Source organism: Patagioenas fasciata, chromosome 2 (assembly GCF_037038585.1).
Source record: "Patagioenas fasciata isolate bPatFas1 chromosome 2, bPatFas1.hap1, whole genome shotgun sequence".
NCBI classification, from domain to species: Eukaryota; Metazoa; Chordata; class Aves; order Columbiformes; family Columbidae; genus Patagioenas; species Patagioenas fasciata.
In genome coordinates this window covers 9,809,774-9,828,990 of record NC_092521.1, presented here as the reverse complement: position 1 = coordinate 9,828,990, position 19,217 = coordinate 9,809,774, and the positions used below count along the sequence as shown (strand labels likewise).

Below are 19,217 nucleotides of genomic sequence, written 5' to 3'. Positions count from 1 at the left end.
AGAGTTCCTTTTTTTCACAGAATTTTCTGGAAAACAAAGAACATAAATACTTTACATTCACAGAAGACACAGTAAGTTTAAATTTCACTACTGTCACAAATTTTGACATGTAAAAGCTTCACTTTAACACCTGCTCTTCATGAGGTGACACTTCCACTCATGTTCCTGTGACCTACTAGTGAATGCACAACTACATATTCCCTGTTTCCCTTCTTTTATAATATTACTTCTCAGATGAATTTTTCAAACTTTTTAGTTTGCATTTCTTACAAGTAGGCATAGAGCATTACAACATATCCAACACTTTATTGTGCCTTAATAGAGGCTTGAAAAAACCTTCTTATAATTCAGAAACACGGAACAGGCCTCTTTTGAGGGAAATCAATGAGCTTTAAGGAAAGGACAGCTGGCCTGAATAGTGTTTCCATGCTATAAAACCAGTTCAAACTTTATTCTAAGTTCCTGTTGCGGGTAAGTTAGTTTCTGGGTTTCCAGACCCTTCCTGAAGTGTGGGCAAAGCCACTGTACTTAGTAGTATATACTATAAAACAGTTGTTTCCTTGTCATATTTGGGCTTGGTTCAGCCATTTTTTTCCAGGCAATGCCCTGGCACTGTTTGGGAAATACCCTGGGCCATGGGCTCTTCCCAGTAAGCAAGGAAAGTAGGACTAGGCTACCTGTACTCTGTCTTGGGGAGGAGAAGAATTTAACTAGAGGGACATGAACCGCCCTAGAGCACTGCCAGGGATAGAGAATGGGCAAAAACCCCATATCCTACAACCTGAATCTGAAAATGAAGAATGGAAAATATTTTACATAAGCATAAAAGGACAGATGTGGAGGAAACCTGTCCTTGGACTGCAGGAAACATCAGTTCCAAGAAGGACTATTGGACACCGTCGTTCAGGGGTAACAGAACATTCTGAAGGGTCTTTGGTTTATTCAGCTTTGGCACTGGCTTCAAGACTGATTCAATTACCCCCTACATTATTTGTTTTCCTCTTTAAAAGTCCCCATTACAGAGAGGAGTGTATTTGAAACACTGTGGGAAGAATTAAGAGGGAAAAAAAAAAACCTGACCTGTAGACAGCAAGATCCAAGATCAGCTGGTTGTTTTCTTCATCATCTTTCAGAGAGAAATTAAGCCTGGTAATAACGACAAGAAACATCTCCAGGATAAACACAATTGGAGTGAATAAACATACTTCAAATTCAACTGCTAACAACTGTAGATTAATACAAATATCATTTAGATGATGTGTCACATGATCATTTTAGGAACAGTAGCAATTTTCCTCATGCCCGGAAAAAAATACTGGCAACTGAATCAAAGTAATTCTTACTTTGGTTTTCTGCTTTCCCCACCCAACCACAAGAAACAAACAAACAAAAAATACTGCTGAAGGTCGGTTAAAATTAAGATCAGTCTGTCAATGCAGAAAGAGAGACATCTGCTGGTGAGATCTGTCTCCTCTATTACATCTGCTTGTTAATAAGAAATAACAAGAAAAAAGCAGTTCATAAAAAGCATGAAAAGTCTGGAACTTGGTAATTCTAACCTTATCATATGATAGAAAAATGCATCTTTCTTGGTAGCAATTAATTTACCTAGAGGACAAATATCTACCTGTGCATTTCTAAAGTTAAATATGATTTGCACAGCATCCTCAATTCTACAAACTTTATAGTATTTGTTGAAAATGAGCCTGTAGGTTGTATTAGCTGCATGTTTGTGATCTACTGGCTGAGTTCTTAAAACTCTGGAAGAATTTTACCACCTATAAATTGAAAACAACACCTACTACTACAAACATAAGAAGATTCAGTCTAGTCTTACAAGTTCTGCTCATATACTCAAACTTTTCACATGTATTACTGGAGAGAAAGAACAGATTAAAACCCACCTATAAATAAGAAGACTTTCATAAATTAGTTATTAGTATAAAATGAGAGGTTTTTGCTTAATGTAATCTATCTGGAATATTTTGGTGACATTAAAATACTTAGACAATCTGAGTTCAGGTAACAGAAAGAAGGTCAAGCAGTGTCAGTTTACATGATACATTTTTTCAGCAATAAAATATTTGCCAGATATACTTTTTAACTCTTTGCTTTCCTGTAATTCTGTTACAGTCAACTTGCAACAAAGCTTATGGAGTTTTTAGTTTATACACATTTTTTAATGGAAAACTGCAAAGAATATAAGACAACTTTGTTTCCGAGTCATGACTTTTTCTCTTACTGCTTCACAAATTTTGAGGATTCACTAAACATGAAGAGTAAAAAAGAGGAAAAATAAATAAATCTAGAGGGAAGCTTGAGTAGAATTGAGGAAGAGAAATAGTCTGTTCTCATTAGGGTACAGCCATTCCTCTTGCTAACCTTCAAAAAGAACATCAGAGAAGCCTGGACATGGCTATGGACATCGTACTTTCACATTGAAACAAAAACTTTGGAGAACACCGTCTGCCTACTTGCATCTCTTTATTTGTGTCTCTCCAGTACACTCTCAGATTGCACTGGAGAGCTCTGAGATTCCTGATGAAACCATGATAAAAACTGCTTATCGATCTGGCTTTACGTGTGCACATCCACAGCCTACATTCTAATACAGAAAATTCAGGTGACAAAAACAGTGAACTCTAGTGGACTGTACTCCTAAAAAAAACATAGCTAGAGCTTTATTCTACAGGTTTCCACTTTTTGAAGGCATAATCAAATTCCACCAACACAAGATTTAAACTATTTTTCAGTCAACACTGGTAAGTATCTTCTGCTACAGATGGAATAAACATGAGTTCTTCTGACACTACCTTTAATTTTCCCTCTGTGACCGAATATTATGCACTGATCCTGTAATGTCTGTTTTCAAATTCCTTGAGTTTACATGGATTTATAAATTTCCAGGATTTAGAAAGCTAACATCATGCTAACAATAAGCATGTTCTTAGCTTTGATTATGCAGCTAAATCAATCTAAAGATGGAAAAACTTATGCAGAGGAGAGCAGACACGTGAGCGGCCACAGGCCACTTTTTGAGGCTTGTTGGGGACCCATTTCTAAGGAATCAATGTTTGCTCTCTTTGTCTCCTGTTTTCCTTTAGAAAAGGAAAGCTTGGTCCAAGTGAAACCAATGATAACACATGGCTGATATCCCTGGAAACTCATTCCAAAACACTTGAATACCCAGGTGCCTTTGTCAACAATAAAATACAAGAGACTTCCTGGTATCACCAGCCTCTCTGTTGCTAGAGACCTCATTCAGTGACAATGAACTTCATGCCATAGAAGTGAATGAATCTTCCCAGTTCTGTCATGAGAGGACAGAATGACTTTGTCCAGAAATATTATTTAGATGTAGGTTTCCACATTTAAAGTGGCTACTCATACACATTTATCTTCAATAATCAAACAGGTTAAACTTTTTCCACTCTTAGCATGGTGCTCCAAGAGAGCCCTACCATAGAAAGGAAAAGAATAAAACATCTTATATCTTTTACACAAAACCAAGTTCTTCAGTCATCAAAAACTAAGATCTTCAATTAAATAGCCTTCAATACATTACTCTCTGAAAACTAATTATTTTTGTAGCATCAGAATATAATTTTAGAAGTCAGTTTCTCCACCAGCAATGTAACAATACAACAATAATTTGTCATGTCTCTTTGTATGGTCGCACATCTTGAAATAGTTGCCCAAATTAACTATAAAGGGGTTCCCCTATTTAACTTCTTAACCTTACATACTTAGGCACATTCACATTCAGAGCTTTTCCTTCTGCAGTGACCAATGTCCGAGGAGGCTTCTCTCTCTTTTTTGATTCCCTTAACAGAACAGAAAGAAAAACGGGTTAGAATTTCTCATTCTGGTATTTTTATGTGTCACAGCAAAAAGGAAGAGGATGGCAAGAAGTAAGAATTACCTGGTATTTGATGTTAAGGATACAACTTATTTCAGGAACAAAACAGGTCCTATCAAATGTCCAAACACACATTAAAAGCATCATCTAAAGGTGAGCAAATGCTTTGTAAAATCACGTCTTACATTGATAAAAACTTCTGCATGTCACAATGTCCATTATCAAACAGAAATATATCAAATTAATCTGGTGTATCTTAAGAAGTCAGTGGATTGCTTAAACATTTGAAATGGCATGTTTTTCTGGTTATGAATGGTCCTACTAATCATGACGTATCATTATTGATAACTGATTTGATGTACATGCAAGCAATCCTAAAGGCAATTTTTAGTCTTGTAACTTAATTACTTTTACTGAATAAATGCTTCGCATGTCTCTAAAGAGCATGTTTGTTAGTCACTATTTTGCATCAGTAAAAAGAATTTTAATCATCAAAAGATTACAAATAGCACCAAATAGAATACAATACGACTAAAGTACATAAATATAGATTATTTCTTGATGTATCTATTACATTTTTTGTTGTGTTCTTCCTTCACAAAATACAATACATATTACTGATGGAGACTTTAATCTTCACTACAAACTATATCTGACTTTGATTTAATGCAATAAACAAGCTACCTTAAATGTGTCTGCCACAACAAAGCAAATCACTGTAAGATCATTAAGATTTGTAGTACTGGCATTTTCCTGTAGAAATGTTTAGATCATGAGCAAGGAGAGGAAGAGTAAGGAATCTTAGCAACATGAAAAAGAAATATCTGCTTGCACCTATGTAAAAAATGCTATGTTTTATTTGAAAATGCAGCACTGCAATTATCAGTTTGCATTAATTCACTCTTTAGCTGATCAATATAGTGTATATAGCTACTTCAGTTGGCATATTAAAAAACATTTCTCAAAAAGACAACAGCAATACAGTGCTTTTTCTTTTCTTACTGTAAGTTCAAGATTAAGAGAGCACTAAAGGTAAATCACAAATAAGGGAAATAAAGTACATAAGGTTTAGATCACCTTGGGTAAGAAATATATATATTTGGTCTATAAATACAATGGATTTGAAGAAGAAATACAAAAAATCCAGTGAAGTTACTGGAATGACTACATCAAAACAATAACTCTTTAGGAAAGATTCACAACTATCCGTGTGATAAATACTATAAACTAGAACTTTGATGTAGGATTTGTGGGCTCTAGTTTCTAGAGCTGAATAGTCTTGACATTTGAATGCAAAGCGAACGCACAACCACTCTGCTCTAAAGATGCAGTTTTCAGAAATGTTTCAAGAATCCTACCACCTCTTAGCTATTAATAACCTGTCTCTGGACTAAATCTGTCTGTCCATGTGGATCATTTTAAGGCAAATTCAGTCATGTCAGAATTGCTAGAGTTTAAGATAGTTTGTTTATCTTTGTGAGGTGAAAGGTCTTGTTCTGCAACAAGCAGCTATAGGAGATCCTGTGCACCTTTCAGCTGCAATTGATTTTACACTTGTCTGAATTTTCTTTCAATGAAGTTGCAGGTATTCACTCATTTATTTGGTATTAGCCAAAGCTGTTCAGTTTATTATCAACCGCCCAACTACACCCCAGCTGGCAAATTTAGCGTGTGTGAACATCTCATGGATAGTTTCACATTTCACATTGGTCTGACTAAGTTCCTGACAATCTTATACTAGAACAAACATCCTTTTATACTGGGTAACTTATGTTAAAGTTACCTTTCTGTTCCTGCCCACCAGCAGGGCTGATGTGAAGCTCTCAGAGGCACTTTTCTGTTCTCACCTTTCTCATGCTACCCAATAAAAATCTCACCACCAAAACACAATGAACCATGAAAGGATCTTTTACTGCCTTAGAAATTTAGAATAAAATCCAGAAAGGAACTATTCTATCTTTATTGTAATGCTCTTTGGAATCTCCTTGAATTTTTAGAGGGAAGCATTTGGAACACATTTGCTTTTGACTAGAGCAAAGCATCCCCAAATACAGAACAACTCCAAGTAGCCAGAATCTGGGTTTCACTGTAGTTCTTCTGGGAAAGTGCTAGACCTTGAATTAACACTGGCAACAATTTATGCAGCCCTCCAGATTTCTCGGAGAGTTCCCTAGGACAGATTTGTTCAATATCTAGGCTTGATAAACCTTTTTGAAAGCATCTTCATTAAAAGAACAGTCAGTAATATATCATGCAGTTATTAATATAACGTGCAGTTAGCAATATGACAAGGGGGCATGGGCTTCAACTCTGCCAGGGGAAATTTAGGCTGGATATTAGAAAGCAATTCTTTGCAGAGAGAGTGGTCAGGCATTGGAATGGCTGCCCAGGGAGGTGCTGGACTCACCGGCCCTGGAGGTTTTTAAACTGAGATTGGACATGGCACTTAGTGCCATGATCTGGTCAATGGACTGGAGTTGGACCAAGGGTTGGACTGGATGATCTCTGAGGTCTTTTCCAACTCAGCTGATTCTGTGATTCTGTGATCTGGTACAAGTGCTTTTACTCAAGGAAAAAAAAAAAAAATAGAAAAAAGAGGAAAAAAAAGAAAAAAAGAAAAAAAGGACATTCCTTACAATGTTTGTGGTACTGATAAGCCAGCAGCAATAAAACTTCTTTGGTTGTGTCTGCATTAATTTTCCATGGTCAGCAAAACCAGTGGCAGCTTCAGAAAGTTTTAAAAGCTCTTCAGAGCCCTGACATGTTCACATTCGCCGTGTCTAACAGCATAGATAATATGAAGAATCTTAATACTCAGGACTAATATTTTTTATAAAGTACGTGAAAAAAAATCTAAGATACACAGAAAAGGTGCCTGAAATGTCACTTGTGCAAAAATTTTGTAGGATGGCCTGCATTTATATAATGCAACCTGCACTCCTGATAAATGCCTTTAGCAAGAATATCAGACATTGAACTAAAAGAAGCATATTCGTTACCTAACAGAAACGTGAAGTTTCTGAAGTCCATAAAATTGAGTTGAAAAATTACATTTAAAAACTTTATTTGAGGAAAAACAAGATGATGGTATCATAAATAAATGTTAGGAAATGAAACAAAACCAAAATGAATAATATGAATATTTTATTTAAATTTTATAAGCATATTTGCACAGGAAACAGGGATTTAAGCTGCCAGTTCTGAGTAATATTCAATGTGAGGCAGTCACCTACTTCTACACTGCACCTTTGAAAATTTCCCCTTCCTCAATTCAAAGAGTACATTAAAACAAAAACATACCTTGTATTTTCTTTAGCTCTCCGTTTTTCTTCAAGATATCTGTGAGTTTCTAATCTCGATTCTGGAGTATACGGTGTAGGCTCCTGCCAAAACCTTCTGTCTTCTTCATCTTCATCTTCAACTGTTCTCCATGTTTCTTGTTCTCTGTCTCCTTCTGCCTGATGTTTTTCTTTGTTCTGTGGGGAGTTTGGGCTGTATAAGATCACATGGAATATTATCCCAATTAAAAGAAGGAAAAGTAACAATACTTGCTAGTGAATTCTTCCATTAATATATTTTTTTTAACCCAATACTCATAGCTGTATGATTCCTACCAAGAACAGTATCTTCTAGATTTGGACAACATTATCTGCTCTTCTTCTTTCATCAATCAACAAAACATATTTCAATATGTTTTCCATTGACTTTACTGAGAAGTGATATTATGGTTTTGCCCCTCTGAAAACCCTGATGGGTAGTTCAACATTTTTTTTCAGGAGCAGGATTTTCAGATATATTCACAACTTCCAGGTGAAAAAAAAAACCCTCTGTCCATGTAAGGTTTAAGCATTCCCAACAGCAGCCAACAGATTAGAAATGTATAGGGTAGCAACATTTTACTTAGGCATCTTCTCCAGTGTCATCTTACAACCTGAATAATTTTCCCTCCAATCCAAAGACACTGTAGTCTTCAGAAATTCGTTATCAATATAGAGAGAAAACTAAATTTATGATACAGCTGTTATCTATGAGGACAAAGTTCTCTAGCCAGCTCCATGGAACTCAGACTCTATTACATTAAAAATAAGATGGATGGCAAATGCAGTGGAAGATGACGCCAGACAAAAATCTTTCTGGTCTTTAGGTAACCTCAGTGATATTAGGTGTAAAAAGCATAGATATCAGCACTCCGTCCTTCTACATCTCAAAAGATCTGCAATATTCTGTTTCTGTTTTCATATCTAGTAACTCTAAAGCAAAAGAAATCACAGGTGAACAAGTGCTTTCTCTGGACCACTACATTACCCTAAATAACAATTTCCAGCTGTTCTCCTGAAACAAGCTGTCGTTTACACTATTTTGGCACCCAGACAGTTTAGCTTGGAGTTTTGGGACAAAAATTCTATCGTACTATCTGCAGGTCAGTAATTAATTAATTATGTTTGTAGATTATTATAACATGCATGAGGGCAAATAACTCTGTTAGAATCAACAAAAAAGACAAACAAAAATGTTTAATTGGAATTGTATAAATGATCTAAAGAGGAAAAACTAAATTCTTGATAAAGAAAGAGAAGAATGTTGTTTACTCACAAACCGTTGCTGCTTACTCTTACCTGTCAAATCCAAGCTTAGATTCCATTTGGTTTTGTTTCTTGTCTTTTCTTTCTTGCATCCTCCTTTGAGCCTCATCTTTTTCTCTGGCCCGTTTGAGAATGTAAGCTTGCTCCTGTTCTCTGATTTTCTGCTTCACTTCTGGATAGTTTTGAAGTGCTTGAATCCTCTCTGATCTTTCTATTTCTTTACTATCCAAACACTTTCCAAAGGGAAAATAAAGCAGTAAAGATACGTGAGAAATTTTAAACAGATTCAAATCAATAAAAGCATTAGACTGTAGGTTAATTGTGATACATTACTTTTTTTATAAAATTAAAAATACACCTTTCTATCCTCCATAGCACTATGTACGTTATATTCTATCAAACAGAATTAACAGTAAGTTTATATTCAGATCTGAAAATGGTTTCATGTGTCTGGGAGCTGCTTTTTGTATTTTCCAGAAATTGCCATTGGTCTTATTAGAGTATATAGTAGACAGAGTCCCTTCAGCCATTTCTGATATTTGTCTGACCTTGATTCAGCTCATGAGACTATTAAAAAATTATTTGTTTTCATGTGTTAGTTTATTGCCAACTAAGTGAGTTGAATTGACCCTTAATAAGGAAGACTCTGTGCTTCCCCAAGGGAAATTGTGGGACTGGGATCATCAGTGTTGATGACAGGAAATAATTACCTCAGTACATCATTACACGAAACCTCAAAGTATCTATTTACAGTCAATGCAATATAGTATATTTTTATATCATTTTCTGTCTTTCTACTGCCTTACACTGTTGGTTTGGTACATACTGTTGGTACGGTACCAACTTGATGCAATCATTAAAATAATTTTAAAATACGTTGTGTATATAAAAACAAATAACAAGAAAGCCAGAACTGTACAGTGTGTTTATTTTTTCATTACTTTATTTAAGGAACTCTGAAGAAAATGACAGAAAAGCTAACAAATACATGTGATTTAATAAAAAAAATGAACTAATTATCTCACTACTTACTGTTGCCACTTATTCTTCAGAATAGAATTTAATTTCCCATGCACAATAAGAAAAATACTCCAATTTTTCCTACCACAGGCATTTATTTCATTTGGGATAAGTATGTTCAGTCAACAATGCTGGTTATTGTTTGGGATATTAATTTAATTTTTAAAATCTTACTTTTAATTGACGAAGAGTTGCCACCACAAATTGTCTATAACCTTCAAATTCAGTACATGGGTTACCCACTAGAAACAGCTCTTTCAGGTGTATATTACATTTCAGGGCCTCAATACTGGAGAGTTCACCAATGAAATTCGCTGTCAAGTCAAGTTTCTTCAGTTCTTCACAGCCTGTTTGAAAGAAATGTAATTCAGTTTGTCCAGAACATAAATGTACACGACATACACCATAAATGTGCACACAAACACACACAAGCGCACACATGGATAGAAAACTGTATTTGTTGTCTGTATAAATATTAATTTCATCCTATCAGAACACATCTTTTCCAAGCCACAAGTGAAAGAGCGACTCACAACTTCAGTTTATGAGCTCACAATATTTATAGGAAAAAAAAAAAACAATAACACCTCAATAAAGTACAAAATATCAAAAAGTTATTATTGGTTTTATCACTATCAAAACTTTGTGGTCGGTGCTTCTGTACTAGATGAGCTATTAAATGTCCCCCTCCTTAACTGAATCTTCACCACATGGCTAAAAAAGAGTGTGTAATTCTCTAGAAGAGCAGGATCAATTATGGGTTTCATTTCTGTGTACTGTTAACCTTAGCTAATATTATTCAAGTGTAGAGACAAGGTTTTCTAAAAATATACTGAAAGTCAAAACGAAGTTTTCCACTCTATGGACTCAGCTATCATTGCAAATACTTTGTTAGTGGTTAAATTGTACATACTAGTGAAAAAACATTTTTTGTTAAACAAAACAATTCATTATAAACAGACACTCTAATTTAGCCAACAAAATGCTCCGGGAAATCTGGATCCCAAATTTATCAGCCTCTCCTTTTATCATAATCTGACTATCAATCAGAATCTTGACTCTAAGATTAGAAAAGTTTAGCTAAGAGCAAGCTCAACTTTGGTTCTCATCACTGTAATCACTTCTTATCCTTCGCAGGTCTATTTGGCAAGTATTTTATGCATAATGGAGCTGAAAGAAAATAAACAACTCAAAATGATTTATTAGGGGATTTAAATAATCCAAATTTTTGCCAGCCTCATCCACAGAGGTTCTGGCTCCCTAGCAAATGACAAATCACAGTAATAAATAACGTAGTCTGACAGAACAACTCAGTATTTACTGGCATGAAAACAGATGTAAGATTCTCAACAAATTGCCAAACATGTAATGTGCTACCCATTTCTTCAACTTCTACAAATTTGTGTTTACCCTAATTGCTAATTTATATTATTTGTTTGAAGTCATCTTCTTGAATCAGGTCGTAGACTTAAACAAAAAAAAACCAAACCCAATCCAAACCAAACAAAAAGCCTTTTCTTTTTAATTGTTCCCTTGTCAAGGTGGACATTTTAAAGATACAGTAACTGGCCTAATTAGAATCAAGAAAAAGAAAGAAACAAAGTCAGAAATTCTTCAGGTATTATGGAATGTGTTTATGGGTGGCTCTAAGTCTTAGATTTTGGTCTTGGAAAATGCTGGATCTTTGCACATGCGATTAGAGTGACAGGATAAAGGATTAAACGCAGACAGGAGTTCAGGCAATAACAAAGGAAAGAAACATCTGAAAGACTCCATAAAACCCCCCCAATCTGCCAATGCAACCTGTGCAGAGAAGAATCTTCTTGTCTCTGACACTTGGTTGCTGCAGGTGGTTGCTGAACATTACACAAGAGACAATTTTTGCAGCCTGCATAGCATTAAAAAATAATCACATTGCTCCAGCTAACCTGGACAACAAATTATCTTATCTTTACAGTGAGGAAATACCAATTTAATGGTAAATTTGGATTCCCGCTTTGTAAAGTATTAAGGACTAGAGCTGTCAACCCTGGTGAGAGAGTAAGGAAAAAGGGAGTTAAAACACAGTTAATGTTAACAAAACACAATTAATGTTAGCAAAGCACAGTTAATAAAACACAGTTCAATGACTAAACTGCAGCAGTAGGAAGCATTTGCTAAAAAGAAGCATTTGTCAGTTTTCAAACTGAGATTGGCCGTGGCACTTAGTGCCATGATCTGGTCAATGGACTGGAGTTGGACCAAGGGTTGGACTGGATGATCTCTGAGGTCTTTTCCAACCCAGTCAGTTCTGTGATTTTGTGATTTTGTTGGAATGCTGTACACAAAAAGGCTCTTTCTGAGCTTCAACAAAGCACCTTTACTAGTGGACACATGGACTGGCTTCCACCCTCTTTTACATGAAGTCACAACAATGCGTGTTTCAATGTGAAAAGGCAAAATGTTGTGTTTAAAATCTGACCTTCCAGATTTTCAATTCGTTCGATGTTGTTCAAAGCTACATTTAAATATTCCAGCTTCTTCAGTTTCCCCACATTTTCTGCAACAAAACATAGGTCTGTTATTTCAGTTTTCTTCACTGGAAAGGGCATTACCATTCTACTTGCTTACTTAAAAAAAAAAAAAAAAAAAAGAGAGAGAAAAACAGGAAGGACAAATCAGAACATATATCAAAATACTGAGCATTAATGTTTTCATACTAATGAGATAAATCCCAAAGAGTTATCTGAAAATAAGAATTAAAATAAAAAATGTAGAAAGAAATAAGGAAGGTTATAAACACATATTTTTTTATCACAAATCCATAAAACACAAACCACATAATGCATGACGATGGGCTAAGAAGCATTTCATTTGTCATGAAACTCTGAGAGGATCAGGCTATACTTATTCAAGCTTTATAAAAGTAGAGTTTTACACTCACTTATACAGAAAAGATTGGCTTCTTTAGTATATATTTAATTTTAAAAGATCTTTTATCTACAGGGTTAATAAAAGTAACTTCTCCTCACTTTTTAAAAGTTTTGCAAATAAGAATTTATATGGCTTCAGGTTGAACAAAACAACAAACACACACACACATACCCCTCCTCCCAATCTGGAATCTAATCTGTATTATTTTCACCACGAACTATTGAAATCAGCAGATTCACAATGTGTAGGAGTGTGTCAGAATGGCAGAATTTCTCCCTTGAATACAGAAAGGGGGTAAAGAGGAAATAGGGTAGCAACGTTCTTCATCAGTCCCAAACATGTCTGAAAAATGCAACTACCATTGAGATACATGATGCACAGGTCAGAGACACAAATCTGAGATAAAATACATGGTATAACTCATGTTACAGTCCACCAGTTTCTCCCCAGTCACCAGAAGTTTTGAAGATCTGACTGGAAAACCTGTCCTACAAAGTCATAGAGTTTATCCCAAACTCTAATTCACAATTCACACTGATTATCTGCTGTACAAACTGTCCCTGCTGAGACAAACAAAGGAATTTGAGGAGATGAAGTTTGCACCCGAGTTAGGCATCCAGGTTCCCCTATAACCAGTAAATAAGCTCTTCAAGGTGCAATTTGTCATGTCTTAATTTGACTGTCTAGAACCAGTGAACCAAATAATGCTCAAAAATACGCCTTTTCTTCAACACTGGTTATAAAGGAAGGCTACGGCAACTGTCTAAGACTTAGGTGTCTAAAAGTCTGGTGACATGAATCCTGCCACTTAGTTTGCTGAGACTTTGGAGAAATATTTTCTTCATAATTCACAAACACGATGAAATTAGTTTCTCAGTAAGGACCTGTGCAGCTTAGGTTGGTTGTTTATTTTACTTATGGTGTTTCTGTACTGGCAGTGCCTGCACACATGAAGTTGTCAAAGAGACAAATGTTGAAGCCAATGGCATCTTGTGGGTTTTCTTCCATTTATAGAACATAAAAGAACCAGGTCTCATTCACACAGTGGGCGCCTTGCAACTTGCTGTCTGATTAGCAGGCAAGTCAGATCTTGGGAGATGCATAAACACTTTTTTAAGAGGAAAAAAGACACATGCCAATAGAGTCAATACAAACTATTGTGCTAGGATATTTTGAAGTGTGCCTGGAACTGCTGTGTGCTCTGCATGGACATGTTGGTATCCACGGGGAAGAATTGTTTCTCAAATTCAGTACTTTGTAACACAACCGCTATTGGCAGCCCGTCTAGTCACTGCTTACATGGTGATTATTATTGTTATCATTATCATTATTTACTAAGGCATTATCCTGGAAAGCTGTTAGGTTACACAAGAATACGTAAAGTAGAAAGTTGTATACTTTTCCAATTCCTACAGTTAGATAAAAATTGAAAGTCTTGGAAAAGAGTTTGCTGAAAAGATCTTGTGTCCAAAAAGCAATAATGTGAATGGTAATATGATATATTGTGCTAACCTAGAGGAGGTATGAGTGTAAACAAAACAACTAGATAAGTCTTGTACATTACTAAGGACACAATAAAAGAGAGAAAAACAACTTTGTCCCATTTTTGATGGGACGAAACTGCATAAAGTAGTTTCAAAAGCCTTATTTTCTATGGGAGAAGATTCCTCCACTCAAAGAAATGCAGATGTTATCAGTTCAGATATTCCCTAGGAGTTCCCTGATGACCCCTCCAGAGAATGTAAAGCCTTTGTCTACAAGTTCTGAGCACAGAATTTCACCCTAAAATTTTAGAGGTTTGTTGTTTTGTTTTCCCTTTTAAAGAACTTAAAAGAAATAGGATAAAATAATTCCTCAGCACTTCTGACTTTCCATTCTTCATCTACAAACTAGGGCCCAAGGCCTGGTGTCTCTCTCTGCAGAGAGCCCAGCAAACACGTGAACCTACACCACAAAAGACAGACTATATGAAATTATACCTCTCCTGTGGTGCTGGAAGACCATTAAGACTTCATGCACAAAAGCATTTTATCTGAATGACAATTATTACGTTGTTAAGAAAAAAAATACCATTGGTATAAAAACTGAATTTAAAAATGAGCATGAAGAGAGCTACTCCTATGATATCACAGTCCACAGCATATCCAAAACTGTTCGGCCTTGTTCGGCACAAAGACGGGATATTTAGGTTATATCTTGACTTATGAGATTTTAATCAATAAAGGGTGTTCTACACTCATATTCTAATGACTTGTATCTCACTATTATCTTTTTCATTTAAAATTTCTCTTGCAAGTTTTTGAGCTATTTAGAAACGTAGCAAAGAGACGGGGGAAGGCAACCTTGTAGGAGCAGATCCACAAGGAACTTCTCTGCAGTTGCTCACTCTACATTCCCTTAAAGTTTAACAGAATTTCTTTTTTCTGATTTCAAAATTATGCATGCCAATCCATTTAAAAGAAACTTATCCAGAAAACACTTACCAATTTTTGGAATTAGATTATTCTGAAGATAGAGAATTTTTAAATCTCGACACCATTTGTCAAGATGCTCCAGTTTTTCTATTTCCTGCTGATGTAAAGAGATTTCTTCCAGTGAAAATATTTCACAGTCGTTATGTTCTGCACGTCTTCTAACAAGGTCTTCGGTGACTGAAAGAAACATTAGACATCAAATCTCCCTTTAGTAATTTTCCATCATCTGACTTATGAACAAGTTACAAAATCATTAAAATCTTTTGTTCCACCATATCAAATACACCAACAGAAATAAAATGTGTTAGAAAAGACACCGAGTGCCAAGTAACTTCAGCCCATTCTGCCACACCAAGCATCATTTGTGAAGCACAGTCATGTCATCTGTAACATTTAGAACAATCCACGTGAAAACTGCTGAGTCTTCCATAAAAGTGCGATAGAACCTTTGCAGAAATTAATCCAGTGTCCATTATTTCATGTAGACAAGCAATGGAGTGTTTTATGCTTTTATTTCCTGATGCCAGATGTTCACAAAAAGTGAATTAACTACAGTATGCCATCATATTCTTCCACCAGCACCATATGCAGAGAAATAAGCAGGATGGATGCTGAAAGTGGGCAGATATTTTTTACTTTTTCAGTGTTTGAGGTAAAGCCATAACTAATTCATGCCAATAAATGTTTATGTTGGAATGAAATTTAATCCTGGGTATTTCTTAAGTGCTACCAGCTCATTAGCAGCCCAGCAAAGGAGTTTCAGTAGCCCAAAGACACCAGAGACTTGGGTTCAGGTCTCCCTATTACACAGTAATATTTAATGCCAGGAAATCTTTCAAACACTGAAAAGGCTCTAAATAATGAAGGTACTGAAATTCTATGAGACCCAATGCTCACTCTTGAGCTGGATGTTATTGCTTTGTTTCCAGCTCACTGCACCAAAAAAGCACCAGCATTTTCCTCTCCTTGACAAGCACTGAACTGCAGTGAAGTATTGATTAAAATCCTGGAGTTTTATTGAATTAGCATAGGTATTTTCACAATTGTTAAAGCCAAAAAGAAAAAAAAGACTAGCAAGCCTTTCAAAAAGATTCTGAAGAAAAATAAGTAAACCCAAACCCCCCACGTGCCAGTGCAGCTCCTCTTCCCACAGCCTTTGGGAAAGAGGTGAAACATAGGTTTGCATATGTTATATTGTTTACAGATTACCAGGGTTAAATCTCCTTCCTATTCAACAGAGTTTCATCTAACATGATTTACAGAATTATATAACGGTAATACTGATATTGATCTAAGAGATGATGCTGGTTGCACATAAACCATATTAGGAAAGGTAAGTGTCTTTCTCTTATAACCACGTTGGGCTGGTTTGCTGCCATCTTACCTTCAACAGCCCATTGATGAAACCTGATTAAAATAACAGAAAAAACAGAAAGAAAAAAAAAAAGCAATAATTTTGACTAAATATTTTAGTCTTCACAGAAAATACGAAAAATGTTGGCATTTCTAATAAGTTACTTGGCAAATCTGCTAGAAATTAAAGAAAAAAAAAAAAGTGGCCTGCTTTCTAATGTGGCAGACCTTTCAGTGACAGTATTTCCAGTGCAAAGAGATATTTTTAAGCAAGAGAACAAGAATATTCCATAATCCGCATACATACACACTGGAGACAACATTATGCTCTATACCCTTTGCACAAAGAGAAGTTATACAAACTATTCCAGAGAGAGTTTTGTCACAGGCAGATTTCCCTTTGCTGACGAAAAGAAAATTGAAGTGATTGTTACAGTGATTATGCAAAAATGTCCACTCTCATTAACAGATTTTGCAAAGCAGAAACAATCATTCCCAATAGAAGCTGCAGTGGAGCCTTAGAGACCTATTTTTGGGACCTGCTGTAAGAAGCTGAGTGAATATTTGACATTTTGTTTGTTATCTAGTTCATTTAAGAGGAATGAGGGAAAAAACGTGCAAGAGAGAACAACAAATTTTAAAGAAAGACTTTTCCAGGACATTGACAGAACATGTTGTAACATTACTTCTCATTAATAAGATTATCTGATGTTGTGAGCAGTAACAGGAGAATGGACCAGTGGCCTGAGACGTCACAGCTGCTCCTGTGAGCCCATGAACACAGCAGGAACACGGGTGGCACCAGTCAGCCGGAGACAACAACCGATCTTGAAGATCTTACAGCTGGGCTTCCAAAAATGTCATGTTTTACTCAAAATGGAGAAGGTATGAAGGAAAGCACTACACAAAATGGAAAGAATAAACAGCTGCAGGTAGATTAAGAAATGGCAGGGGAACCTGCATTACAGAAAAGTGTTCAACCATCATTTTAAGACTCAAATTCATACTACGTTGCTCAGGAGATGAAGCTGTTCTCCTTTAGGAGAGGACACCTGCCAGCCCCACGCAGAGCAAAGGAATCCCTTTCCAAAGCACTATTTGAGCCCAACAAGGGACTGACAGCCCTGTGATGATCTACAATCAAAACAGATTGTAGAGAAGACCATAGGGGAAAGGAATTCCTCAGTAGCTTTTTTTCCCTGAGTGATACATGTGAGCACTCAGTCTTTTAGATCATATTGCTTTACCGCTAAAAGATTGTGGCTTCATAAGTAATAGTATAGGATATTTTAGCCTTGTTCAGGGCTTTTATACAGCTCTGATAAAGTGTCTGCATTGGCTACTTCTACCCATATATATATATATATATATATATATATGTATATGGGTAATGCTGATATGGGTAATACACACATATATATATATATACACACAAATTGTCAGGCAGAAATGTATAACAGAAGGGAAAGGCCAGCGCTGTCAGCTCTGGGCCCAGACACGAGACATCCCATGAAAGCATATAGAATCATAGAATACAATCATAGAATCATTTCAGCTGGAAGAGATCCTCAGGATCATTGAGTCTAATCATAACCTAAACTAACTCTAGCACTAAACCGTGTCCATAAGAACCTCATCTATATGTCTTTTAAACCCCTCCAGGGATGGTGACTCCACCACTGTCCTGGGCAGTCTGTTCCAATGTCTGACAACCCTTCTCATGAAGAATTTTTTCCTAATATCCAATCTAAACCTCCCCTGGTACAACTTGAGGCGATTTCCTCTTGTTCTATCACTTGCTACTTGGGAGAAGAGACCAACCTCCTCCATGCCCACTCAAAGGTGTTGCCCACACACAGGAGGATCCCCACCTGGGCTATTTTGGGAGGCAAGCACACCTCTGTGCGGCGCTAGGTGAAATAAAACGGTTTGTTATTAGCAGGGAGGAGGGAAAACAGACAATCCAGGCAAGTGAGGAGAGTGAGGGAGGCAGGAGGGAAGAGGGGCTGTCGGGGAGGGATGGCGGGAAGGGGCGCAAGTGTGGGGAGAAGGGAACATGGCGGTCAGGGAGTGCGGCAGGTCCTGGAGGGGAGTGAGAGGGCCCGGGGATGGGAAGAGGTGCGGGGAAGGGGAGAAAAGCGGCTCTCGGCGACACTCACTCCGCACCATGGCCGCCCTCAGCTCCCTGCAGCCGCCTGCCCCGGACGCCGCCGCGCTGCCATGGCAACGGGACGGGAGGGAGGCGGCGGGGCCGGTTCCCCGCCCGGGGCCCGCCCGGCCCGGCGTTCGGTCGGGTTTTGTGCTTGTTCTGTACCCGCTTCGGCTGGTCCTTATACCAGAGCAGCCAGTAGTGCTTGTGTGCCTGCCCTGGAACAAATGGGCAACGGGGCTGGGAATAGTCTGGAGCACAAGTCTGATGAGGAGCAGCTGAGGGGCCTGGGGCTGTTCAGCCTGGAGAAAAGGAGGCTGAGGGGAGACCTTATCACTGTCTACAACTGCCTGAAAGGAGGTTGTAGCGTGCAGGGGTTGGGCTCTTCTCCCAAGTAGCAAGTGATAGGATGAGAGGAAATGGCTTCAAGTTGCACCAGGGATGGTTTAGATTGGATATTAGGAAAAATTTCTTCATGGAAAGGGCTGAGAAGCACTGGAACAGGCTGCCCAGGGAAGTGGTTGTATCACCATCTCCAGAGGTGTTTGAAAGATGCATAGATGTGGTTCTTAGGGATATCATTTATTGACATTATTAAGTTGGACTTTATTGGTTGGACTTGATCTTGAGGGTCATTTCCAACCAAAATGATTCTATGATTCGATGGCTTTCATATAACCCGGAAGTAAGATTTCTACTGCTCCAGCTGCTCCTGACCCCTTTCTTTACCTGGGCAATCATATATGAAAGACAGGTATCTTTCACCTATCCCTTGTACGATATTTTAGCTCTTCTCCTGCTTATTCATCAACTAGTTTGCCTAACACATTTTGGGTTGAAAGTGTGTTTTCCATCATACAGCAGCA

General features: G+C 37.1%; 1 protein-coding gene across 1 annotated transcript in view; it reads right to left on the bottom strand.

Annotated features, from left to right (window-relative positions):
• The window catches only part of DNAAF11 (dynein axonemal assembly factor 11), a 39,327-nt gene extending 20,894 nt beyond the window's left edge, over window positions 1–18,433 (bottom strand). The window contains exons 1-8 of the mRNA XM_065832169.2: window positions 18,362–18,433; window positions 14,859–15,026; window positions 11,924–12,001; window positions 9,637–9,809; window positions 8,476–8,675; window positions 7,160–7,351; window positions 3,747–3,824; window positions 1,081–1,146 (exon numbers count right to left, since the gene is read on the bottom strand). Coding sequence (XP_065688241.1) covers window positions 1,081–1,146; window positions 3,747–3,824; window positions 7,160–7,351; window positions 8,476–8,675; window positions 9,637–9,809; window positions 11,924–12,001; window positions 14,859–15,026; window positions 18,362–18,371 — 965 coding nt within the window. The 5' untranslated portion in view covers window positions 18,372–18,433. The remainder of the gene's footprint in view (window positions 1–1,080; window positions 1,147–3,746; window positions 3,825–7,159; window positions 7,352–8,475; window positions 8,676–9,636; window positions 9,810–11,923; window positions 12,002–14,858; window positions 15,027–18,361) is intronic.
• Window positions 18,434–19,217: the final 784 nt, after the last annotated feature.